A 26497-nucleotide genomic window follows, 5' to 3' on the forward strand; every position below is an offset into this window, starting at 1 on the left:
TTTAAAAAATAAAACCAAAAGCCTTTATTGACCAGTGTTTTTTTTTTGTTTTAGGGTTACTTGTCAATCAAAATAATTGTTGTAGCTTACGACAAGTCAAGTTCGACCATTGTTTGATACAGTTCACTGGTGCCAAAGCTTGAATAACCCAAAAATGCCATCGGGTTTACCAAGAAAAAGTAAGCAACTTAGTTCTAATTTTAATCGTTGTGTTGAACGAAGTCAACATAATAGCTAGTGAACGGTTTTAGGCGAAAGTGTATCGCCCTTGCGACGTTCAACAATCAGCTGCAACGTACGTTAATGTTTTTGGAAAAAATATAATGTTCTTGGAAACTTGAAATTCGCGATCTGTTACACAATCTGAAATGCTTTGTGAATTTTCTATTGCTTTTCTTGTTTTTGATAATTTAGTTCGTGCATTTCTGTGGGCTATGCCAGGGTTTTTGCTCAGAAGAAGGTTTTCCTGGCACAGCCTGGTTGCGTGCATAATATGTTTTACACGTTCTCGCCGTTTCTTACGCACAAAATTATGCGTTTTTGTTCAATTTCCTTTCCCAATTGTGTATAAAAATAGCCGCCAGTTTTAACAGCGACTGCTACCCGAATTCGAAAGTACTGTAGTGTATTTAACCCCCCAGGTTCAAGAACACGGAAATAAAGTCAACCCGGCAACGTTTAAAAATAGCCACCCGAATGACTATTCCCTCCAAAACTAAACAAGATCCCGCTTAAATTTGAAAAGTGGTGATCAAACATCTAAGGCAGGACCACCTTACGTTAGTTGTAAATAACGCTATGACCTAAAGGAACGTAAAATGAAGCACTGAAATTGTGAAAAGTTTGTTTAATAATGATCGCAATTATTATTGATTGTAAAAGCTCGGAAATTTAAGTCGAAATAAATTACATTGCAAAAATAAAAAAATGGTATATACAGGGTGGAACCTCTCAGTACCGCCAAACGTCTGCCGTTTTGCTATGAATGTAACGGTGGCGGTGCTCTTGAGTAGGGGGTAGGTCGTGATTACGGTTGAAGTTCCCAACCAGTGGTTGTGCGTCAATCGCCGCATCGTGTTTCGGTGGTATAGTCAGTTTGGTGTAGAGGTTTAAGGCTCGGACTGTAACCTCAAAGATTGTGAGTTCGAATCCCGCAACGTGCCAGTTTTTAGTGGCACCGAGGGAAGGACGATTCTTGGGAGAAGACAGCGACACATCAGACGAGAACAAGGACAGAAGGGAAAGGGCGCCTAGATATTTTCGCTCCCACGTGGGTCATTAAGACTGGTGGCATGATGATAAGTTTCTTTCTAGCACTCTCCGATATTTTAGGAAACAAATCTCAACCACGGGTAGGCCAACTACGCAAGTGTTTATCAAACGCAAGAGGACCCAATCGCAGGTTGAAGTTTCACCCGAGGTTGGCCGACCACGGGTACAACCGGAGTTTGACCCTCAAAATGGTTTTTCTTTTAATTTTGCCTTTACGTCCAAGTATTGTTCACCTTGTTAGTAAAAAATTACGACAAAAACATTAGACAACCTGTTACAAATAACTACCGAAACATTTTTTTTAGTAATTGGTCAATAGGGGTCGTTGATGTAGTGGGTATACTAAAGTCACTAGATATAGAAAGTACCGCAATCATCCGCCATTTTTGGGCAAATTTGCTGCCAACTTAAAAAAATTGACAAATAAAATCTGAATAGCTGTAATTTTTTATAACAAATATAATACAGATATCTACAAACAGGTGAAACAATCCCTAACATTAAAGTTACTAGAATCTGGTAACTTCCGCCATTTTTGGGCAAAAATCATTCGTTCTCTCTCTCTAACACACGAGCCCAATGGATTGCGGTACTTTCTATATTTAGTGACTTTAGAGTATACTACCCCTATTGCAACACTGTCTGTATCGGGCGTTGTATATTAAATTTTTGCGGCCTGTCTTTTTCCCCTATTTTGACCCCGCTGGGACCGAAAATGCTTGTTGACAAAGCGAAATATATATATTAAGGATGACGGAAAATAAAAGAAGCTTTCCCACTTTTACGATACATGGACTACACAACCTTACGCATGGTTCATTTTCTCTCCTATACAACTACAGTTCGTGGTATTGTAGGGATCGTAGGGATGAGTCGCTTTCTCACTTCTCTCGTGTGGAATCTCTGAAACGGAACCTAATTTTTGAACTAAACAAACTCGATCCGCGTACCGTTTTAAGGAAACCCGAATTTCCGTTACGCGCTCGGTTTTTCACAAAACGGAACAAAATTTTTAGGCCCGAAGAAGCGCTCGCATTCTGCAGTACGTTTCTTGATATCGCCTGTTATTGTCAAACATATTTTCGTTCATGTTCGCTATGAAGCGGTACATGTGTTAATTTGTCTATTCTGAACAATAAAAAAAAATGCACGTACAATTGTTTTTTACAGTGTATCAGTTTAAGACATTGTTATATTTGATTTCCATTTTCTCCGTGTGAGACTTTTATACAGGGTGATTCAAATTCGAAGACCACCATGGGGATCTCGAGAACTGTATCAGATAGGTAGGTAGTTTAAATTTGACAACGTTGCGTATTTTGATGCTTAAAAAATGCAGTTTTGAAACTGAAAAAATTCCGACTGCTTTCGGGGATATCCGGAAAAAAACGAAATTTTGCAAAATCGTTTTTATTTTTTACTGAAGTTATTTAAAAAAAATATTTTGAAATAAATGGCACATTATTACGGCCACTTTTTTCCCTCTACAAGATGCTAGTTTTAAGTTTGACGTTTCGTCGTGGAAGTAATTTTTACTTTTTGTGCCATTTGATAAAGAATTTTTTTCTGATTTCGAAAATGTAAATATCATATTCTTTCAATCAAAAATAGTGCTATTAATTCGTAAAAACGCTGCGACGATCTGCCGAGGCCAGTGATGCTCTCCGTATAAAAATCGAAGAGAAAAGCGACGCGCCATGTTTTTAAATGAAAACTGTAGGTCGAAGAATCAGTGACGAAAAGATGACAACGATTAACAACAAAATAAAAAGGTAACAATTCGTTGTTTTAAATGTAAAAAGCCAGGACACAAAGCAAACCTGTCTGAAAAACAAGCAAGCGAATGCAGCGGTCGTGGATGATGTCTGTCTCAACGTGTCAACACCGAAGATACACGACCCAAGCATAAAATAGGGCTTGGACGTTGGTACGACCAGTTCCACGAGCACAAGCTCTCGGTTTCAATACCGAAATCTCCAGATCTACCAGGGGATAAATAAAAAATCAAGAACCTAGTAGATAGTCAGTTTGTGGAACTTTTGTAAACGATGATGAAGAGAACCACTCTGAGTGCCGAGAAACCAACGACGAAATGCTCGAAGGCTCTTCTGTATGTTATGGATTATCCGAATCTCTGGAATCTTCTGAATCTCTTGGTGGATCTAGCCCAATCTGCTAGATGTTTTTGATTTTGTAGATTGTCTGGGTCTTTCGGACCTTCTGAACCGCCTACTGAACCTACATCTGTTTTGGATTGATCGTCAAGATCTTCAAGCTTTGTTGAATTTCTTGGCTCTTCTTGGTTTTCACTTCTTAAGCATCCTTTCTTGATGGTTTAGATCTCTCGGGTCTCTTAGACCTCTGGGTTTCTCAGGATCTTCTGCCTCTTTTGGTGTTCCCGACCTCTAGTTACTACGTCCTGGTTATGGTTTCGGGTTTCTGGTTTTTAGCGTCTGGTTTGTGACTTCAGGCTGCTCATCCTTGGTTTCTGGTCTCCAGTTTCCGTTGTTTTAACTTCTGGGCGCTATTTTCTGGTCTCTAGCGTCTGCCCATAGTTCATGGTTTCTGCTTTTTGGTATACAGTTGTAGGTCCGCTTTTCCCGTTGTTCTCTCTTGGTCTCGAGTTTCGATTTTTGTTCTCAAGTTTCTAGTTACCGGCAATTACTTTGTCCTGATCTCTGAAATTCACAGTCCTTGGTCTCTGTCGTTATCACATACATATAAAAAAAATCAAATGCCATTTTTCATCCACTAACGCAAAATGCAAAATTTTTTGCAGGTTCTAGCATTTCCGCATCTTATAGATTTTGACCTTCACATCTTTATTTCGTGCATCTTCCTAACTTTCAAGTTCTTCTTGACTTTCTAGATCTTTTTGGTCCTATAGATATCCTAGAGCTATATTTCCAAAGTCTGCCATACTCTCAAAATCTATGTTTTCTGTAGATTCTATACCTTCTGGATTTTTTGGAGTTTGAAATCCCTTTGAATCCTCAAGATCCCACAGAGAATCACTCAATTTATCTATTCCCTACATTCAAATTTCTGAAAAAAAGCCTTTCAGATCTTCTGGATTCTCTAAATTTTCTAGATATTTAAAAGTCTTCTGGTTTTTTCAGACCCGCTGGAAGCTTTAGATCTTTCGGGATTTATAGGTCTGGCGTATTGTATGTACCCTTTCTTTTGAATTACCCGGTTACTCTGGATTGATCGTCTGGATCCTGAGGATTTTCAAACTTTTGAATTATTTTGATCTCTTGGATCCTCTGGATCTCGCGGTTCTTCGAAGGCTATCTTCTGAGTATTTTGGATTTCTTGAGTCTGCTAGATCTTCCGGGTTTTCTGAATCGATCTTCTGAATTTTTTTTCGGATTTTCTCGATTTTTGGGACCTTATGGATTTTTGACCTTCTAGACCACGTACCTAGAACTTTGTTGGATATTAATAAGGTGCTTAATCTAGAAAGCAGAAGATTAATTTATGGTGTCGGTTGTCTGGTTTCAGGTTTGTGATGTTGTTTTTATCCCTTGGTTCTATTTTCTGTTTTCTACCGTCTGCCCATAGCTTACGGTTTCTGGTTGTTTACAGTTGTAGGTCGGCGTCTTCCCACGATTTCTTCCTTGGTCGTGAGTTTTCGGTTTCCTTACTCAAACTTCTAGTCACTTGATTTCCTGTGTCCTGGTCCCGGAAATTCACAATCATTAATTTCTGGTACTTGATATTCTCATATAAAAATAGTTTATTTTTCATCCACCAACGAACCCCCTAAATCTAAATCTGCTAAGTTTTCTGAAGGTTCGAGAATTTCCGCATCTTAAAGATTTGAGTCACCTTCCTAACTTCCTAGATATTCTGGACTTCTTGAACTCGTGGATCTTCTAGATATCTTAAACCGGTACCTTCAAGACCTATGCCTTCTGTACATTCTGTACCTCCTAGATTATATAGACCTCTAAGCACCTTTAAATACTTTGGATCTTCAATATGCTAAATGCACTCACTTAATTTTTCTATTACGTGCATTCAAATTTCTAAAATAAATCATTCATTTTGAATCTTGTGTTCAAAGTGTTCTGGATCTTCACAGATTTTACACGTCTGCCGTATTGTCTGTACCTCTGGATTACCCGGTTGTTCTGGATTGAACTTATGATGGATCTTCATGATTTCTTAAATCTTCTGAATCGTCTTGATCTCCTAGATCCTCTGGATCGGTTCTTCAAGATCTATTTTGGTTCCTGGTTTTTCATAATCGATGGATTTTTGTGATTTATGAACCCTCTGGACCTTTCAAATTATACAAGTATTCAGGATCTTCTGCGCCTTCTGGACCTTCAATGCCTTCTAGATCTTCTAAGTGTACTGATTTTATGCGTCTTCTAGATTTTTGAGACCTTCTAGATTGGTTGACCTTTTAGACCATCTAGGATCTTTGGTTTTTTGAAGCCCTTACAAAAATGGTCTATAGTTTCTGGTTTTTAATTTCATTTTTGTTTACTACCAATATCGTCCTAACTTCCTAGACCTTTTCGAGCTCTTAGATTATTTGAACCTTGTAGATCTTGTACTCTAGACCTATTTTTCGCAGTATTTTCAGGAACTTTGTCTTTTGTATACCTACTGGATTTTATAGACACCTTTTATAGACTCCTTTAGGTGCTCTGGACCCTAGATCTTATAGAAACTGGATTGTCAATGCCTTCAAAGATCTTCTAAGTGATCTGAGTTTATGCGTCTTCTAGATTTTTGCAACTTTCTAGATTGGTTGACCTTCTAAACCATCTAGAATCTTTGGTTTTTTAAAGCCCTTACAAAAATGGTGTATAGTTTCTGGATTTTTAATTTCATTTTTTTTATTACCAATATCTTCCTATCTTCCTCTTTTCGACATCTCAGATTACCTGAATCTTATAGATCTTCTACTCTAGACCTATTTTTGGCAGTATTTTCAGGAACTTTGTCTTTCGTATACCTCTGCTGGATTTTATAAACCCTGAAGGTCCTTTAGTTACTCTGGACCCTAGATCTTATATCATTCAAATTATCTACTCAGTGCATTTCAATTAAGAAACGAAATCACGTGATTCTAGATTTAACAGATCTTCTGGATTCTCTGTAGTTTGTAGACCTTTTGTATCTTATGATCTATTTGTTTATACTTCAATGTCTTAATGTATTTCCCGAATTTCCTTTTTTCTTTTCTTCTTTGGACATCTGGTATCTTCTTCATGATCCTTCGTCATCTTTCGAATATTCCAGATCGTCTATTGGATTTTCTGTCTCCTAGATATTCCCAATCTTCACGATGTCCACGATCGCCTAGGTTTTTGAGATCTTCTGGTTCTAGACCTTTTGCGTCAAGTTAAGGTACCCTCTGATATCATATCTACAGGGGATGTTGAATATTAATAAAGAAACATGGAAAGATTTCCGAAACTCGATTTATGGTATTTGATTTCTGGCCTACATATTCTGGTTAACAATAGCGGGTTCCAAATCACTAGTTTCGGTTCTCCACTTTCTGATCTTGCACTTTCGGCTAGGTCTTTTTTATGGTTTTCCACTTCCGATCCTTAATTATATCTTCTTAATCCTCTAGATCTTTAGGACATCCTGAATCTTTTGATTATTCCAGACACGCTAGATCTTTTGGGTCTTCTAAGTATACATTCGCAAGGTCTCCTTACCTCCTGCATCTTTTATTTCCTGGATTGCATTTAGAAGCACTTGATCCTCTAGCTTCTCAAAATTCGTCTGAACTTTTGAGATATTTAAGATCTCCTAAGTTTTGTGGGTCGTCTACCTTTTGCGTTATATCTCCCCAGACTTCTGAGTCCTCTACGTATTTCAAGCATTCTATGGATTATGGATTTCTTGGATAATATAATATTTCAGATACTTTAAATCTAGTAAGCTTTCGGCTCTTTTGAATATTTGGAATCCTACTGGTTTCCCGCATAGTTTGAATTTTTTAGATATCTGAAATCACCTGGTTCTTTTAGGTCTTCTAAATTTTCTGCCTCTTCTAGATCTTCTGGATACAGTTTATTAATTTTCGGGATCGCCCTGGTCAACTGCATATTGTATATTTTCCTGGTATATTTTCGATGATCCTGATTCTACGGATCTTCTGGTTCTTGAGGATTTTCTTCACTTCTGAATCATCGCAATCTTATATGTGAGAGGTTTCACCCTGAATATACAACTTACGACGATGCACACATTTTTGAAAGCAACCACGCAATTTTTAGGAGGGGAAAGCGTTTTGCGCCATATTGTCTTGATTTGCGACCGTGAACGCGTCGCTCCACAAATGTTGTGTTTTGTATCCCGCATTTTATATTTTTTGTGTGTTTCAATCTTTGATTTTGAAATATACTTGATTTAACCGCAATGCAGAATCACATATGTGATACCGTTATGCTATTGTTTGTAATTGTTTACGTTTTTGGTGTAATGCTTGCTTAATTTATGGTTATTGATGTTGATTACTTGGTCTTATCCGTGAAGTAACATTCATTATAAGTCTTAATCATTTTATTTTAATATGTGGAAATTATCGATTCGTTTGATGTATGTACTGACGGGGGTGGTAAAAACTGTAGTCAAAATTGAGTTACGACACCTAATTCCGTGCTTGTCTTTGACATTCAACTGTAGGCTCGAAACCCCGAAACCAGGGGCGGGCTACCTATCTTGCAGGCGCGAGATTATGCTAATTAAAGCTCTTCAGTTTAGAATCTAGAAGAAAGAAGAATCTATGTGCGATAAATGAGTGGCGATTCAATACTTTCCACATATGTTGTTTTGAGTTAAATTTGCCTACAAGGCCATGTAATTTTTCATCTTGCTTTTAACAAAAAGAGTTCATTGCACCAAAGATGAGTCACATCCACATTTCTTAGAATCTTGGTACCTGCTTACCTGACCCATAATTCCCAAAACTTGTTTTTAATCTGTATGTTACCTCTTTAAGTATACCTGCTACTTTTTGTGATGTTATAATTTTATGTTACGCATTCACATCATTACAAACAATTAATTTTACAACACAATTTGATATTAATTTGACTGGTTTTTTTATTGGTGAGTTCTTTTTTTTCCCAGCCTATTTCTACTTTTATTTGGTGAACTACCATTTTCAAAGTTTATTTTGACTTAAATTTGCGAGCTTTTACAATCAATAATAATTGCGATCATTATAAAACGAACTTTTTACAATTTCAGTGTTTTATTTTACGTTCCTTCCCTACTGTGCTTCAGGTGAAAGCGTCCTACCATCTCTACACATAAATCCATGGAAAACTAGCACTTCACTGCAGGCTAAAGGCACCTACCACCACCATCCCCGGATCCAAAGATAGATGACTCATACAATAGCTCACCACCCACATCTTCATGTGGAACAGATCTTTTCAATCATTTTAGCCGTAGAAATCGAATCTGTCTAATAATAGACATTGAAGAAAAACGCTTCTGCAGAAGGAAATGGACTCGGGTTATGCATCTACTGTGTTTTCAAGGATCGCACCTTACACAGCCATTCACAGAAATAAAACATTAAATAGAAAAACCTCAACCACCAATTAACTTTATTTGATCAACTATCAGAATCATCAGCCAATTGCACTTTGTAAATATTGTTGTAATGCGTAAGACAGAAAGCAAGTTCGTACGCTTTTTCGCATTTTTCGGTCGCCTTGTCGTACTTTCCCACACAGACATCGACCATGTGATCGGTCACGTGCTCCACGTCCCTGATAAGCTCGTCGATGTCGATGCTCCGATCGTCTGTGAAAAAGTTAAATCCCTCGTACATGCAGTTGAGGAAACACTTAAACGTGCTCGTCGGGGAGAGCAGAAGCAGGTCAAAGAATTGATTCACTTCCCCCTCGGTTGCGCCCGTCGCTTGGGTGCACTCGGGATGCTCCTTGGCGAGCCGAGCCTTCCATCTGGCGTAAATTTCCAACGTTGTGTCCTAAAATGCAGAATTGACGGTGAGGGTTGGATTGAGTCACTTACGTTATCGTGAAAAGACAGCACCGCTGGAACTGTCACTGCCACTATCAGCAATAGTTTGAGAGTCATCGTTCACTCACTGGAGAATCCCCTGAGCGCTGTTTTATACAGTTCGCACTACACGTGCCTCAAGGTTTATTGCTAATACAATCATGTACAGGGTGTGCCCACGTCCATTCCATCAAATTCCTCAAATGAGGTGGTTGGAGGAATGCTCATGCAAGTGTTCCATGATCAGTCAGTAGGGGACTTTGGGGGGTGTGAAGATCGAAATGGAGGGTTGGTTAGTTTTCCGACTGTATATAAATTTATGCGAAAGGTTCTGCTTCAGTTAACATCAACTCTATCAGCATTAACAAACGTCAAGGTCCGGCGAAACTAACGAAAACAACATTAGCGTTCAATATAAAAAGTACGTGAGAAACACTCCGTTATTACCTTCTTGTGTTTCTTGCACAATCCGATTGTAAATTGTCCATTAATTTTTTCTTGCGAAAAATCTACGCAGATAGTATGATGGATTGCCCTGTTTTCTTGTATCCGTTCCGGGTACACAGAGTAGGTCCCCAAAGCTCCTCAATCAGCACCGCCGCTTTTTCAAAATTGTAGATCAAGAAAGTGCCCTTAAAGTCTAAAAACCTTGAACGCTTAAAAACGTATACCAAAAGACTTCTGCGCCGTTGTAATCTTCCCTGATCCTTCAGAAAACACGTCTTTCCCATCCGTGAACGCTGCAAGTATAATATTTCCCTTGGGAGACCAAAACGGAGCTTAAACCCAACAGCAATTCCTCGGGGCATGTTTAATTTTCTAGCAATATAATAAACGCGGGTACCTACCTGTTTAACTAAATCTTCCATATTCAAATCAAATGAGGCAAAAAATCTTAGATTATGTAATCCTTCCTAGTGTATTCAAAAAACTATCAATAGAAATGTTAAAGAAACAAAAACGGTAATGAACAGTAAATTCTAAATTACTGACAATCACAGACCACGTTCTACAGGACTCGGGTGCGTGAAGTTGGAGTGTCGACCTGAAAGGAATTAAGTTCCAAGCATCTCATAATTTTGTGCTCATTTTGTGCTAATTTGTGCTGCTAATTTCAAATTTTGTGCTCATCACGTTAATGAGTAATTCATTTTTTTTCTGATAACACTCACCTCACAATTTCGCGTTGTAGTGTCAACATGGATATTTTCAAAATTTTGTCCTAATATTGTGCTACTATTTCAAGTCCGGTACTCATCCCGTCAATGGGCAATTCAAATTTTTCGCATGACTCTCTTGAGCTAGGTGGATATAATTGCGATCGCCGTTTTGTGGACAAAATTTCAACAAACATTTGAGATCATTTTAAGGGAATTTTAAAGAATAAAATTTTCCGTCTGTGTGTACGTAAGTACGTACCTATGTACAGGGTAAGTCAACGATTGCGCGGAGTAACTTAATGCCTTGAAGGAAAGATTTTTCGATAGAGTGCTTTTGTATTATGATATGGTTGAATATTCTTCACATTTTAAAAATATTTGGAATTATACAGGGTGCGCCCACAAAGTAGGGCAAGAAAATGGTACATTTTTTTAAATAGAACCCCCTGTATTTGAATGCATTTTGGAATTCTACGTATAATTGTACGTCTTTTTTGTTATATGGTAAATATCCGAAAAGCTAGTCGTTTTAAAGATAATTCGATTTTTAAGAAAAATTGGGCATTTTCAAGCGCCAGTATATTGTGAAAATTATTACTTAAATTTTGATTCCAGGTTTTATATCTTTTCTCCTGGGTTAAGTAAAAGTCAAATAAATACATCTACTATGAAACATTAAAAAATAGCTTACAGGGTATTTTTGGTAGGTCCAAAGTTGCAAAACTTCATATTAAAAAATCTCACTTTTTTTATTTTATTTTATTTTATTTTTTATTTTATTATTCCTCTCTTGTTTTGGGCCCTCAACAGACATGCGCCCAATTACAGAGTGACCCGCATAATGCTATTTAGAGGTGCCTCTGCAGAAGGTCTTAAGATGGTCTATACTACTCCGGTATTTACCTTACGAATTAGGAAAACTGCACGAAAACCTAATTCGGAGTAGCCGGTAGAATGCTCGGAACTGGCCTAAGGTAATTTCCATCTCCGCCACAGATGAAAAATTCACCTCAACCCAGGTTCAAACACCCGACCTTCGGATTTATAACCCAATGCTCTTACCACTGAGCCATAAATCCGATCATAAATTAATTAATTTAAATGGAACACCCTGTATATTTTTCTGTCATCTTTTAGCGCCTCCAAAAACCTTCAACTTTTGATAATAATATCCTATACCTATCTCTGATATTTTTCAAAATATGGTTTTCTTGGTTTTTATATTCTAATCTTAAATAAGTTATATGTATTTTACATAATAACGAGGTGGCCATTCAAAAAAAGGCAATTTTTATCTGTTTGGTCTAAAGCTAAAAACGTATTTATTAATTCATTTTTCGAATAATTCATTTAAGTCTAAAAAATGGAGAATAAATTTGATAGTAAAACCATAAACAAATATCTTGGTTTTCTACTTTTTATATTTTAATCTGAAATAAGTTCTAATTCACATAATAAAGAGGTGAATATGAAAAAAAAAAGAAAATTAATATCACTGACTGGATGACATTAGGGGTTAAATTAAATTTGCTTTGTAGTCAAATGTTTTTACTTATTCTCCAGTTTTTGGACTTAAAATAAATTGTTTGAAAAATAAATTAATCGATATGACTTTCGTTTTGGACGAGATAGATAAAAATTGGCTTTTTTGCATAGCCACCTCACTATTATGTAAATTACATATGTATAACTTATTTAAGATTAGAATATAAAAACCAGGAAAACCAAGATATTTCGAAAACTATCAGAGATAGGTATAGGACATTATTATCAAAAGTTGAAGGTTTTTGGAGGAGTTAAAAGATGACAGAAAAATATACAGGGTGTTCTATTTAAAAAAAAAATTTTAATATGAAGTTTTGTAATTTTGGATCTAGAACACCCTGTAAGCGATTATTTTAATGTTTCTTAGTAAATGTATTTATTTCACTTATACTTAACCCAGGATAAAAGATATAAAACCTGGAATCAAAATTTAAGTAATAATTTTGACAATATACTGACGCTTGCAATGCCCAATTTTTCTTACAATCGAATTATCTTTAAAACTACTAGCTTTTCGGATATTAACCATATAATAAAAAAAACGTACAATTACACGTAGAATTCAAAAATGCATTCAAATATAGGGATTCTATTAAAAAAATGTACCATTTTGGCGCCCTACTCTATGGGCGCACCCTGTATAATTCCAAATATTTTTTAAATGTGGAGAATATTCAACCATATCATAATACAAAAGCACTCTATCGAAAAACCTTATCTTCAAGGCATTAAGTTACTCCGCCCAATCGTTGACTCACCCTGTACATTGTGCGTTGGCCGTTTTCCTAGGTAACGGCTTGACGGTTTTTGTTCAAAGGTTGTTATTTTGCTATACATTGCTGTGTGCAATGGTATGTGGTCACTACACCACTCACAAAACACCCGTCCAGCTAGGTCAAAACAAATCAAAATTGAAACATAATTTTATCATCTCTCCTCGTACACATCCGGCATCTGCTAAAAGAAAAATTCTAATATTGACTTAAAATTTCTCAATTTGAGAGACTTGGTGGCCACGAAAGAAATTGACATGAAAAACTCTATCCGGGTGGCACAATGGATTCGAATAAACACAATTAATTGATTGACAAACATTTATTACACAGGATTGGGAAAAAATCTTTTTTAAAGACGTTTTTTATTACTATTGCGGCTATCGATTTCGACCTTATCAGGTCATCTTCAGGCCGAGCGTCATTTGGTGAAGTGAAGATGCATGTAATATTTTAACGATGTTATATATTATATTAGTTGTCAGGAATGAAAAATTAAGTGTAATAAAAGTGAGGTTGTGTATAAGTTATACTTATACACAACCTCATAGTAATAAAAAACGTGTTTAAAAAAGATTTTCTTTAATTCCCAATCCTCATCATACAACACGATTAAAGAACGATGGAACAATACATCAATCGAATTTATTCCAAAGCACAATTAAACAAAAAAAAGCTTATAAAGCTTGTTTGGACATATTACACGGACGCAGGCGGGCAACGAGTAAAATAAGAAACCTTAAAATTACTTAAAGTACTTTTCTTAACAATCCAAATAATCCGACCGAGATTAGCCACATAAGGCGCACTTAACTCACTCACTGTTTATGAATTTATTTGGTCTCAATTACAATAGAATTTTGTGATAAAATAGTTACCCAATTTTCCTGTATAATTAGTCGTAATGACAATTATCAGGCCGAAGAACGTAATGAGGTCTGTGAATGCGATATGTGTTTGCACAGCTTGCAACCTGTTTTAATTTAATAAATTTACTATTCCTAAATATTTTCTATTTTTTGTTAATGGCACAACATAGTATTTAGCACATTTTCCAACTGATGTTGGAAGACGCAATCATGGCCACTTTCTCCGGGAGGGAAGGGGTGTCAATGTTAGTGTTAGACTTTGCGACTCTGATGCTTAAACGTCGCTCAACAACACGTACGCTACTACAACTGCGGTAATCGACTACTCTCTACGAAATCGCCGATGTACTGAAGCATGTCGGAATAAGCTTCATCTAAATTAATTGATTTGCGCCTCTTTATATTTTTCACTCGATGCTCTAATTTAAATTTAGTATTCTCGCTCTATCTAGGTATTTCCTTTGTAAACCCGTTTAGTTTAGATGTCAGTTATTTCTATAGTAGATTTCTTATTTCCTTAGTTCTTTGGTTCGCCACTAGAGGTCGTGATCTTCTTTTCATTTCTGCATACACACTCCCTGTACTTCTTTCCTTCAGAGCCGATCTGGCCATGATATTGTAACGTGATTTATAAATTCGGGTTCGATTTATGTCAATATTTATTAAACAGAACTAAAACACTATAAAATCCGTACAATTTATATCGATTATTTATATCACTCACACTTCGCAATTTATATCAGATTTTCGCGCTCGATGTTTACGTACTCGATCTCTTTCGGTAGTAGACTGCCGCGATGTTCGGTCCGCAACCCTTTATACACGCAAGCAATGTAAGTCCAGTACATTCTCGAATACGCGTAGAAAATTCCAGAACGCCAAAGGCGACGTCATGTCTGCAGCATTTCCGTTACACTGCCCCCTTCTTAATTCTGGACGTCTCGTTCAGAAACTTATTACTTTTTAATGCCTCGTGTCGGAATCTGCAGTCAGAGCCTGCTCGACAAACACCTTTCTTGAAAAAGTAACAGTCCACAGTTTTGCGGAGGGTCGTCACCTGTGGGTTGAAGCAGCATACTGTAATTCGAACGCTAGTGTTTCTAAAAATCACTTCGATCATGGTTCGCACTATTTTCCAGTCCAACCCATCTAAACCACATCCAATCTTCGGGATCGCCAAGCTATTTATGTCATAGTATGCCATGAGTTTCTTTAAGCTTTTTAAAGCAGACCAGAGGTTTTCATAGGTGGGTTTGCCTTCTGACGTTTTCTTTGAAACCAAGTAGAACAAAGAGCGTTGACTATCTTCTAAGCGCAGTACTTTACCCACTCGTGGTCTTTGCTTTATCAACTCGTCTATTCTTCCAAATCTTTTCCGGAATACGGAAGCTATACCTCTACCCATGCGAAGGTCTTCAACGACACAATGGGCGATGGAAACGTTAACCGGAAGCTCAAAAATATTTTGACAAGTTTCCTGAGTAACGCCAAATCGAGCTTTCTTCCGCTGGGCGTAATTTGACATAAAATCGTTAAAGTTTGGCTCGATCCCAAAGCTGCGTTCCTCTTCTCGAGACTCGAATACCTCTAACTTCTTCGTTGTTGTTGGATCCGGCATATCGTGCGAGTCGATTAATGTGGACAACTTTCGGTTTCCGGTGGTTCATTCTGATACGATATATCACGTCATTTATTTTCTTGATCACCTCATACGGACCTTCCCATTGTCTTTGTAGCTTGGGAGAAAGACTTCTTCGTCTCTGTGGATTGTGCAGCCATACCAGATCTCCAGCTTCAAAAGTTTCATTGGCCGAGCGGAGGTTGTATTGATTTTTCATGCGATCGCTGGCAATCGGAATATGACTTCTAGCCAAGTCGTGAATGTCGTTCATCTTCGCCCTTAGTTGGTCAACATAATTTTCACCTGCGACATATTCTTCATGGGGTTTACGCCCAAACTCGAGGTCACATGGAAGGCGTAGTTCACGACCCAACATAAGGCAGGCAGGAGTCTGACCTGTGGTCTCGTTAACGGCTGATCGATATGCCATAAGGAACAGGTGGAGGTACTGGTCCCAATTTTTCTGATGTTCTGCCACGACTTTTGACAGATATTTACCCATCGTTCGATTCATTCTCTCAACCATTCCATCTGACTGAGGATGCAAAGGTGTTGTTCTTGTTTTATTGGCTCCTACCAATCGACAAACATCTTGGAACAAAGCCGATTCAAAGTTCCTTCCTTGGTCTGAATGGATCTCTATAGGAACACCAAAACGTGTAAAGAACTCATTTACCACTTCTGCAACTGTTGCTGCCTCTTGGTTTGGAATAGCGTAAGCTTCAGTCCACTTTGTGAAATAATCCATAGCCACTAGGATATATTTATTTCCGCCATCTGTCTCGGGAAACGGTCCTGCGATATCGATAGCAACTCGTTCCATCGGACTACCAACATTATACTGCCTCATGGGTGCCTTCTTCTTGGAAACTGGTCCGTTTCCAGTAGCACATAACTCACATTTTTGACACCATCGCCGGACATCTTCTTTACGGTTGACCCAATAGAATCGCTCACGTACCCTTTGCAACGTTTTCGTAATACCAAAGTGTCCTCCGGAAGCGCCGTCATGCAATTTTCGCAATACTTCCGACACTTTGCTTCGAGGTACTACTAATTGCAGCGTCGATTCGGTGCCATCTTCACTTTCAAGGGCCCTATACAACAGGTTGTCTTTCAGAGTCAGGCTATTCCATTGGCCCCAATAACTCTTTACTTCAGGACTTGTGGCACTAATGTCTTGCCAGTCTGGTCTTTGTCCGTGGCGCATCCAATTCAGAACAGTTTTTATACTTGGGTGGTTTTCTTGGGCCGTTTTGATTTCGCTTGGCTTCCATTCCTCACTCTCTACAGTTGTTCGTCGCAGATGGCCAATCTTGTCTTCTATTTTAGAAAATGTGTGCAGTTGTCCTTGCACGGTCTTCTTGACAAAGCGTCTGCATTATTGTGAACTTTTCCAGCCCTGTGTTCAATGTCGTAGTCATATTCCTGAAGACGTTCTAACCATCTTGCCACCTGTCCTTCTGGGTTTCGGAACTGCAAGAGCCACTTTAGCGCTGCATGATCTGTCCTTATCAGGAACTTGCCCTCTTCTGTCAACTTTATTAATGGTTTGGCAATGTTGGCAAATCCTTTCACGAATCGTCTATAATAGGTGCACAAACCGAGGAAACTTCGAATCTCGTGCTTGTTCTCAGAAATCGGCCACTCTTGAATCGCTATAATCTTCTCTGGGTCAGCTGTAACACCATCACGAGATACGATGTGCCCCAAATATTTAACTTCTTTTTGGAACATAAAGCATTTCTTGGGACTTAGTTTTAAATTGGCATCTCGTAGTCGTCCAAACACCTCTCTCAGGTTCTTTAGGTGTTCTTCAAAAGTTTTTCCTACGACAATTACATCATCCAAATATACCAGACATGTCTGCCACGTTAGTCCCCTTAGAACTGCTTCCATGAGTCTCTCAAACGTCGCGGGGGCATTACACAATCCGAAAGGCATTACTGTGAATTGCCAAAGTCCAGAGCCTATAGAAAACGCGGTCTTCTCTCGGTCTGTCGATTCCATCCCCACTTGCCAATAACCACTCTTTAGGTCGAGTGTGGAAAACCATTGGGCTCCAGATAGAGTGTTCAAGGTGTCGTCTATTCTTGGCAGTGGATAGCTATCTTTCTTGGTGACCGAATTTAATAGACGGTAGTCAACGCAAAATCTTGTGGAGCCATCCTTCTTCTTTACAAGCACTATCGGTGATGACCAAGGACTATTCGATGGCTCGATGACACCTTGTTTTCTCATGTCTCTAATAATCTCCTCAGCTTCGTCTCGTTTAGCCAATGGGAGTCGCCTTGACTGTTGTCTAATCGGTTGGGAATTGCCAGTATTTATTTTATGGGTGACTATGCTTGTCTTGCCCTTGTCCTGGTCGTTTACCGCGAACACATCTCGGAATTCCACAAGCATATTTTTCACCTTTTGTTGTTGTCTATTGTCCAAATCTGGAGTGTTTTTAATGACCATATCTATCAGCTCTCTTGGATACTTTCCTTTAGATAGATTTTCCGATTTCACAGAGCGAATAGCCGAGATGGGCACACACTGTCCAACTGCAGTTCGTTTGCTTAGCTTAACAGGACTATCTTTCAAATTCCAAATTCGAATCGGAACGCCATTTTGAACTTTTACCAGAGCCCTAGCCACTAGAAATTCCTTTGCGTTTAGTGCTTCGACTATCCGTAGGCTTCCCTGGCGACAATATCCATCTAAAGTGGTCATTATAATTTTTTCAAGTCCGGGTATAATGACATCATGAGTGGTTAACAGGCGGATGACATCTTCTTTGTCTTCATGGAAAGGGAGTTCTTCATCGCCGACCTTTAACACGCCGTTTTTCACGTCTAAACAGCTCCGAGTTTCTTAAGAAGATCCATCCCCAAGATGAATTGATCAGAAATATCAGCAATTAGCACCTGGTGATTGATGGTGGTCTTTCCGATGGTGACAGACATTTGTATTTCTCCGTGCGTTTTTATTCTTTCACCAGTTGCTGTTTTTAACTGCACGGTCGAATATGAGATCCGAGAATGATTCTTCAATAACTCTGGTCTTGCAATAGTTCTTGTTGCACCTGTGTCTACTAGCAAGGATCTGTCTTCTCCATTAACTCGGCCGTCGATGTACAGACTCAGAACTTTTCCAGACGACGTAAACTTTACAGTGAAGATCGGGGCTTTGTTTCTGCAGATCGACGATAGCCCCTTCCTGTCGACCTTTCTTAGTTTTCCGACTGCTGTAATGGTTTTTGGCAGTTGCGGCGAACGTGTCCAATCTCGCCGCAATTCCAACATCGTGGTTCACGTTTCTTTGCCAGTGACTGACTGTATTACTTTACTGACCTTTTCTTCAAAACTTTCAGAACCACCTTCCTCTTCGATGGTTCTTACCCGGCTGTCACTGCGAGGTTCCACCATACGTACTCGCGCACTTCCATGACTAGCTTTCTTGGCGGCTTCGAATTCTAACGCATGGGCCAAAGCTTTCTCAATTTTGTCGTGCCTAGCCAGTCTCAAAGCCTGCTGAGCATCTCCATCACGAACGGCATCGATAAATGTTTGTACAGCCAGTTGATCAAGAAAGCTCTCCGATGCCGTAGGGTATGCCAATCGAATCAGTCTAGCGATGTCCGCTTCAAGTTCCTGCAAACTTTCTCCAGGTTTCTGCATTCGGTTCTTGACTTGGGCATAGTAAACTTGCTGAAGGTGTTTATCGCCATATCGCATTTCAAGTCGCGCTACTATTTGTTGGAAGTTCTGTTGATCCTCGGGGATGGTGCGCAACACATCCAGAGCATCTCCTCTCAGAGCAAGAATCAGGGCTGTAGTTTTGTCTTGAAGAGTCCATTTATTTGCCGCAGCCGCTGCTTCAAATTGTCGAACGTACGTGGTCCAAGGAATCTTACCATCAAAAGTAGGTGGCTTTACTCGGGCTTGCTGAACGTCGCCTTCTACTCTTGTATTTGTTTCTGGGTCGACCTTCTTGTAATGAGTAAGCTGTGGCACCTCAAGAAGACGGTCCATCAGTAATTCATCTGGGGCACTACTAGTACGCTCTTCCGTAGTCAGTCGCAAGAATTGCTCGCGCAGCTCTTCATACTTGTGCTCAATCTCAACGAATGTTGCTTTAAATGTTTTGGAAACTTCCGTAATTCTATCTTCAACTTTTTCTTCAACTTCTTCGATAATCTTTCTAGAATTTTCCTCCATCTTTTCGAACTTCTCTTGAATATTTCTAGAATTTTCTTCATTAATCTTTCTAGAATTTTCTTCCAACTTCTCGAACTTCTCTTGAATATTTCTAGAATTTTCTTCATTAATCTTTCTTGAATTTTCTTCCAACTTCTCGAACTTCTCTTGAATATTTCTAGAATTTTCTTCCATTTTCTCGAACTTCTCTTCAAAATTTCTAGAATTTTCTTCCAACTTCTCTTGAATATTTCTAGAATTTTCTTCATTTTCTCGTTGCAACACCTGTTGGCCATTTTGGATTTGCTGGAGCAAATTGAGCATCGTTTCTTCCATTTTAGCTGCAGCAGATCTTGTTACAGGCATACACAAGCAGAAGCACTTAATTTAAGCTTACTTTTAATTAATTTAATTAATCCCACACCTGACACCAATGTAACGTAATTTATAAATTCGGGTTCGATTTATATCAATATTTATTAAACAAAACTAAAACACTATAAAATCCGTACAATTTATATCGATTATTTATATCACTCACACTTCGCAATTTATATCAGATTTTCGCGCTCGATGTTTACGTACTCGTTCGGTAGTAGACTGCCGCGATGTTCGGTCCGCAACCATTTATACACGCAAGCAATGTAAGTGCAGTACATTCTCGAATACGCGTAGAAAATTCCAGAGCGCCAAAGGCGACGTCATGTCTGGAGCATTTCCGTTACAATATTTGTTGCGTGCAAAATCTTTCTCGATATGCCGTTACTTTTTACTTGGTTTAGTGTCTACCTGTTTTGGCTATCAGCTTGTTTCTTTGGAGTATTTTCTCTCTGTTTCTGATGTGCCGTGGCTGTGCTCCATTGAATAAGCTTTGCCGCATTTGCGGTTAGCACATGTGACTGTTCAAAGTAAAAAAAAGTCCATGTAAATGAAAAACCAATACCACCACGTGATAAGAAATGAAAAATTACATTAAATAGATATGTCCGAGCACTATTTTTGCATTTTCCAAGAGTTGCACGAAAAGTAGCCGTTTTGACGCGGCCGCTGGCGGCGGTCTGGTTGGTCCTACAGATTTAGTTGTTACATGTTAAATGTATATAATTTTGTGGACTACAATTTTGTATAGAATAGTTTTTCTTTTAAAACGTACCGTTTTTGAGTTATAGGCGAAAATGTAAAAATGCCGCAAATAATTTGCGGTTATCTGCGACTGCCGCAGTTAGCTCACCTCTGGCGTGTTAGCAAAGTGAAAACCATCATATTTCTTTTTATAAGAACGATATCGTTACAAATTCAGGTGTCATAAACTAGAATGATATGGAATTTCAATTATAAGGATTGCTGTGTACACTGATTCGTGCGCCAGAAAGACCGTACACAGTACACAAAACAATTACAATTTCAATTAACACACTTTCCACTAACGACCGGGTAATCGCAGCATCCTCTCCTCGGGCAGACAAGGACGTTCCAATAAAAAAACTCAACTTCAAACTGAGTCACGTTGAAAACACACTTATGGGGGCGGGGACAAACACTTCTTCTTGCAGCATCTTCTTCAAACTTCAATCTCACATTAGACGAAATTGTCAATGCTGGATGTGGATTCAAAACAAATAATCATCGATGTAACTTTAACAAAACGGTGCTGAACGTAGCAAAAAAAACTGATTTAAATTTTTAAAGAAAGGTAGTTCTGCGTTGACTGTGGCAGAAAGTGACGCTTTTCTTGTTAACGTCCTATTTACGGCGAAACCCTTCTTCCGAAAATTAAAACAACCAATCATACACAGTCGACAACGATCAAAAAATAGAGGGTGAATAATTGGTATAAATCAATTTATCAGACATCAGAGAAATCCAAACTTAAATTCTAGGAAAAAAATAAAATTTCATCTCTCTTAACTACACAGAAAAAATCATAAATATCATCCACTCGTCAATTAAACATTTACAATTGATAACAGATAAAGATCCAACAATTCCCAGAAATTATACGTTAAACCTAAACAAAAACAACCTTGACCGCTTTCTTGCATAACAAAATAATCCCCTTGCCGTTTCCTAGACCAACGAAAAATTAATAAAATTTAACTACAAATGTTAATTACACAAAAGAAGACCGCCCTTGTCCATCTTAATTAAGATTTCTGAAATTTCTGCCAGACGAAATAAACACAGCAGTATATAATAACTAATATAACATAACTAACATAACTAAATCTGGTATTATTGCAGTTGTAGCAGGCGCTTCAAAATCGCGCATTAATTATCCGCGCAGAGTAAAATTCATTACGCGAGAGACATTTTTGTTTTTTCTAGAATTGTATTTCGAATTAATTGTGGCCAACCACAGGACACAAAAATGTTTTTCAGACAGAATTCTTAAGAAATGGTTTTCCATGTGTCAGCAGTTTTAGTATAGGGTGACTTCAGGAACATTAAAACACGCAAGGGAAATTATTATTTTTCAAATAATTGTTACTAATCGATTTTTAAATGGTGTCTCTAAGATTTAAATAACAATTACACTTACATAACTCAAAATATTATATACAGGATTAGTGAAAAGTATGGAATATATCTTATATCTTCGGATTGTACAGCAAAAATATTTTACCTATTAATATGAAAGGTAAATGGGAAATTTGTCGGTATACATAACGCAATAATGAGACATTATTTTGAAAGCCAAATAATTGAATGAATGAATCCTGTTTGGTATCGTCGAAAAGGAAAGACATCCGGAGTTTCTGAGTTCAGTTTGCCGTTTTCTGTATAGTAACGATTGGTTTGGGCTTCGTTGCATAAAAAACCTCTCAAGTTCGAGAACCTTCCGCGGTGCCATGGAGACAAGGAGATGCCGTAATTAGACCGTTCATGTTGTAATTTTGGAATTCTCGTCATGGTGAAGATGGGGGACAACTAATATTTCAGTATTCAGTATCAGTGACGTTAATTGTTTATAGTTCCCCATAGTAAGTAAAAGCAAGGATAGAACAAGTTTTGAACCGAGTTGGTTGTTTTGCTCGTTATCAGTTAGCGGCGTGCCTGAAATAATTAGATAAGCTAAATTAATTAATGGAAAGTGTGCATAAGCTTCCATTCGGCCTTTTAAGTATGTATAATTAACATTCACTAATGAAATGAGTTACAGTAAAGGAGTGCCGATCGAAAAGATTTTGGTATCAAATTTTCCACGCTTAATTAACAAAGCGGTTGCCGTACGTCTTGGAATTTTAGCACCAACAGGAGCCAGGAAATTAATTAAAACCGAATTAATGCGCACAGCGTCCAGAGCGAAGACAGCGTGAACCTGGAAATTTCCTGTTCCACTCCTAACAAATTGGGGTTTCTTTATAAGGTAAACGCTCAATTTTTGAAGGATCTTACTTGCCATTTTTAGGTGCCGTAATTTTGACCTTTTTGCGTTCTACTTGTCGTAAGTCATTTGATTGCCCTAATTTTATTTGCGAAACCGTAACCGTTTTGGCATTTTTTGCACTTAACCTTTTCTTTTACTTAGGTTTCCCGATTCGTTTCTCTCCCAGACACCGCTAATAATTTGTTCTTTGTTGCTTTACATCCCTTAGGAAAATTACCGTCAGGGCCGTAGGCCATATTTTGTTTTAGGTAATCCGGAAGTGACCATCGCGATTATATTGCTCAGCTCGTGCCTATCCCTGGTACAACCGTTTCTCCACTCGAGATTACCCGAAGGCTTTCAACACCGTTCCGCCGAAACCGCCCCTTTGTTCAAGGTTTAGATGAAGATTGATTAAACCTCGGTGGCGCCCGAGTGACCGTCCGTCCGTCCCCAATGAAATACCCACTTTGAGTTGTCAACGGTTATTTTGTTCCTTAAATAAATGCACTTTAAGTAATTGTTGTGTTTCATTGGATTAGCTGAAGAAAAACGCAATTCGACTTGCTTCTATATTCTCGAAAAATCCCGAACGCTTCCGAACGCAACCGACTATTCTAGAAGGTTCTTGTCATATTTCTCGAAAAGATTACGTCATTTTTCCTCTGTAACAGAGATTTGCTAGATCAGTTTCGAGCATTCTGTCGGCAACTCCAAGCTAGGCATTCCTGCAGTTTTCCTAATTCGTAATGTAAATACCGTAGTAGTATAGAGCAATTTACGACCTTCTGCAGAGACACCTGTAAAAAGCATTATGTGGATCACTCTGTAATTGGGCGAAAGCCTCTTGAGGGTCCAGCACAAGAGAAGGAAAATAAACGACAAAATAAACAGCTAAAAAAAGTGCCCTCTGGCGGCAAACCTAGAAACTGTATAACTTTAGAAAATAATTTCCCGCGATTTCTATTTGGCTCTTTTGTTAACAAAATCTTTTTGCTCAATCTTGTGCAATTAACGGTTTAATAAGTATGAGGATTGGGATTAAAGAAAATCTTTTTAAACACGTTTTTTGTTTTTTACTGTTGCGGCTATCGATTTTATACACAACCTCACTTTTGGTACACTAAATTTTTCATTCCTGACAACTAATATATAACATCGTCAAAATATCACATGCACTTTCACTTCACCAAATGACGCTCGGCCTGAAGATGACCTGATATGGTCGAAATCGATAGCCGCAACAGTAAAAAATAAAAAACGTGTTTAAAAAGATTTTCTTTAATCTTTAATCCTCATCATACAACACGTTTAAAGAACGATCCGATGGAACAATACATCAACCGAATTAATAAGTATGGCCTGTGACCTTTATTAATAGGACACCCTCTATATGTAATTTTGTCTAAATTGAACCGTAGACTTGTTTTTGTACCAAATCGATTTATCTTACTTTCCACTGCATCTTGTTTTTATTAATTTTTTTAACTGTATTTGACTTGAACCTGATTTCTTATTGTTCTCTTGCATTCTGTTGCCATTATTACCAGGGCCGGATTTAGTAGGGGGCCATGTGGGCCCGGTTCCCTAGCGGCAAATTTTGAGGGCGACAAAAAATTTGGAAAATAATTCTACAGTACTATAGTGGAAAAATAACATAACCTCTTATGAAATTGAAGTTGTTACGCACACTCTTACCAACTTAAAAGTAATCATGAAATAGGGAGTAACATAACCTCACATTTCGACGAAATTATGTGAACTTTGTATTAAGATTGTAGAAAATTTAGAGCTTCTCCCGCAATTTTTGTTGTCGAAAACCCTTAATTAATGTGCCCTCTAGCCATTTTTATCAATTTCAGGATCGTGCTTGGGGGACTTGATAACGTCACGTAATTGGTTTGGGGGGTTTGAGGTGGGCGGGGGGGGGGGGGGGGTTGAAGGTCCATAGGTGCAAAATATGTAGAGCCGGCGCTGATTATTACAGAATGCCCCACATTCAACAGGTCCGTACTCATAATTTGCGCGTTTTTTACCACCCGCACGTTACCATTGGGGTAAAAAAACCCCCCCCCCCCACCCCCATAAAAAGGACGAATCGCGCATGCGCAGGTGTACGAGTGGTATCTGTCACTACAAATTTTTATCGAATTCATTTATTTACAGCCCTCCGATTTTGGATTGACGGGCGGCTTTTGCGCTAACTTTAATTTACTTAAGCTCTACTAAGGCTCAAACGCGACTTGACAAAACGTGGTTTTATCGCTGATGGCATCACGCCCACTTCCCCAAAAACAGCCTTTCTCTATTCCACCCCAACCTCTTCGATTTCAAAAGAAAGCTCTCCACAAAAAAGGCCATCTATCATCGCTTAGTTCTCGCTTCTTACGCTGCTCCATGTCACTTAATTCTGATTCAGTTGTTTTGGTCACGTAAAAAGCATTGATATTGTGTTTTCGCCCGTCAGATTGGCGCTGATAATTTTTCCGGACTACGATCATGACGTATCCGATATCCATTGAGAGTAGAAGAAGAAGAAAATAGAAGTCACCAAATTCATTGAGTATCTATTGACTTTAACAATTCGAAAATAATAACATTTTAGGCCTTTAATGGGAACACCCTGCATACTTCGTAAAACTCTACACCTAAAAATGGTTGGTATTTTAAAGGGTTTAGAAGAATAATACGAGCAAACCCTCAAATCTCAATAAAAGTGAGCTACCCTTAAAAAATTCAACTCTAAAATATATTAGCTCATATTTATTTGCTAAATATTCAGGTATTTGAATACTCGGGTATATCTAGAGGCATTACACGCAACCTCAATGTTGGCGTGCTTCTGAAATAAAAACTTTCTTACTCTGCTTAGAAAAAATTAACAACTCTGTATACATTTATTGCAATTGCATCGTTACTCAAAAAGGGCAAAAGCCTAATTCCTAACTAAACACTGTAGCAGATATCCCTACTGGCCAGATAATTAATTCACTTTTAGTAAACAACGTAACAAGTAAATCTTTATTAAGAGAATCGAATTTATACTTGCGCAACCGTTCCCTGTTACAGTCAGCTAACACAATTGTGACATTTATGATCATAATTCTAACAAACTACCACTAATTTCGTGGGAAAAAAACAAACTCGGTTATTAAATATGATTTATTTCATTTAGGAAAATTATAAAAAGACGAGCCAATCGCCCAGTTGCATAGTACCAAAGATGACTTTCTACTTTCCACTCCTGATCATCGCGACAACACTGCGCATGGCTTTCGCCTTTGACACGACTGTAAGTATTCACCATGATATCGTTTCCTCCGTGAAGCTTGTGCTCTCTCCAGGACAGCCCTCTGCTCGCGGCCGAAAAGTGGGGTTCGCGTTCGCAGATGGAGCACCCCGAATGTCTGCAATCGACGGGAGCGACGGCGGAAGAGGTCCACGATTTCTTCGAGCTGGTTGGGATGTCGACGCGTTACGAGTTTAAGTGCTACATCGACTGCCTTTTCAAATCCTTCGGTTTCATAAACGAGGACGGGACCATCGAGGGTAACGCGTTGGTACAACAGGTCGAAATTTACACAGACGAAATGGTAGATTTTTGCCGAGAACCTTATCTGGCCATGGAGGACCAGTGCGAACGAGCGTACGAATTGTCTCACTGTTTAACTCACTACAAACATTCTTACTTTTAAT

General features: G+C 38.4%; 2 protein-coding genes across 2 annotated transcripts; one reads left to right on the forward strand and one right to left on the reverse strand.

Annotated features, from left to right (window-relative positions):
• Positions 1 to 121: 121 nt before the first annotated feature.
• On the forward strand, positions 122 to 26496 carry LOC116181086. The gene is made up of 3 exons (XM_031501345.1): positions 122 to 179; positions 25977 to 26093; positions 26146 to 26496. The coding sequence occupies exons 2-3, from the start codon at positions 26025 to 26027 to the stop codon at positions 26494 to 26496; spliced, it is 420 nt and encodes a 139-aa protein (XP_031357205.1). The 5' UTR covers positions 122 to 179; positions 25977 to 26024.
• LOC116181085 lies at positions 8838 to 9402 on the reverse strand. Its single transcript, XM_031501344.1, has 2 exons — positions 9295 to 9402; positions 8838 to 9250 (listed from the first exon to the last, which is right to left on the reverse strand). Exons 1-2 carry the CDS (start codon positions 9358 to 9360, stop codon positions 8873 to 8875), a joined length of 444 nt encoding a protein of 147 aa, XP_031357204.1. The 5' UTR covers positions 9361 to 9402; the 3' UTR covers positions 8838 to 8872.
• Position 26497: the final 1 nt, after the last annotated feature.

This window comes from Photinus pyralis, unplaced genomic scaffold (genome assembly GCF_008802855.1).
Source record: "Photinus pyralis isolate 1611_PpyrPB1 unplaced genomic scaffold, Ppyr1.3 Ppyr1.4_LG9, whole genome shotgun sequence".
Lineage (NCBI taxonomy): Eukaryota > Metazoa > Arthropoda > Insecta > Coleoptera > Lampyridae > Photinus > Photinus pyralis.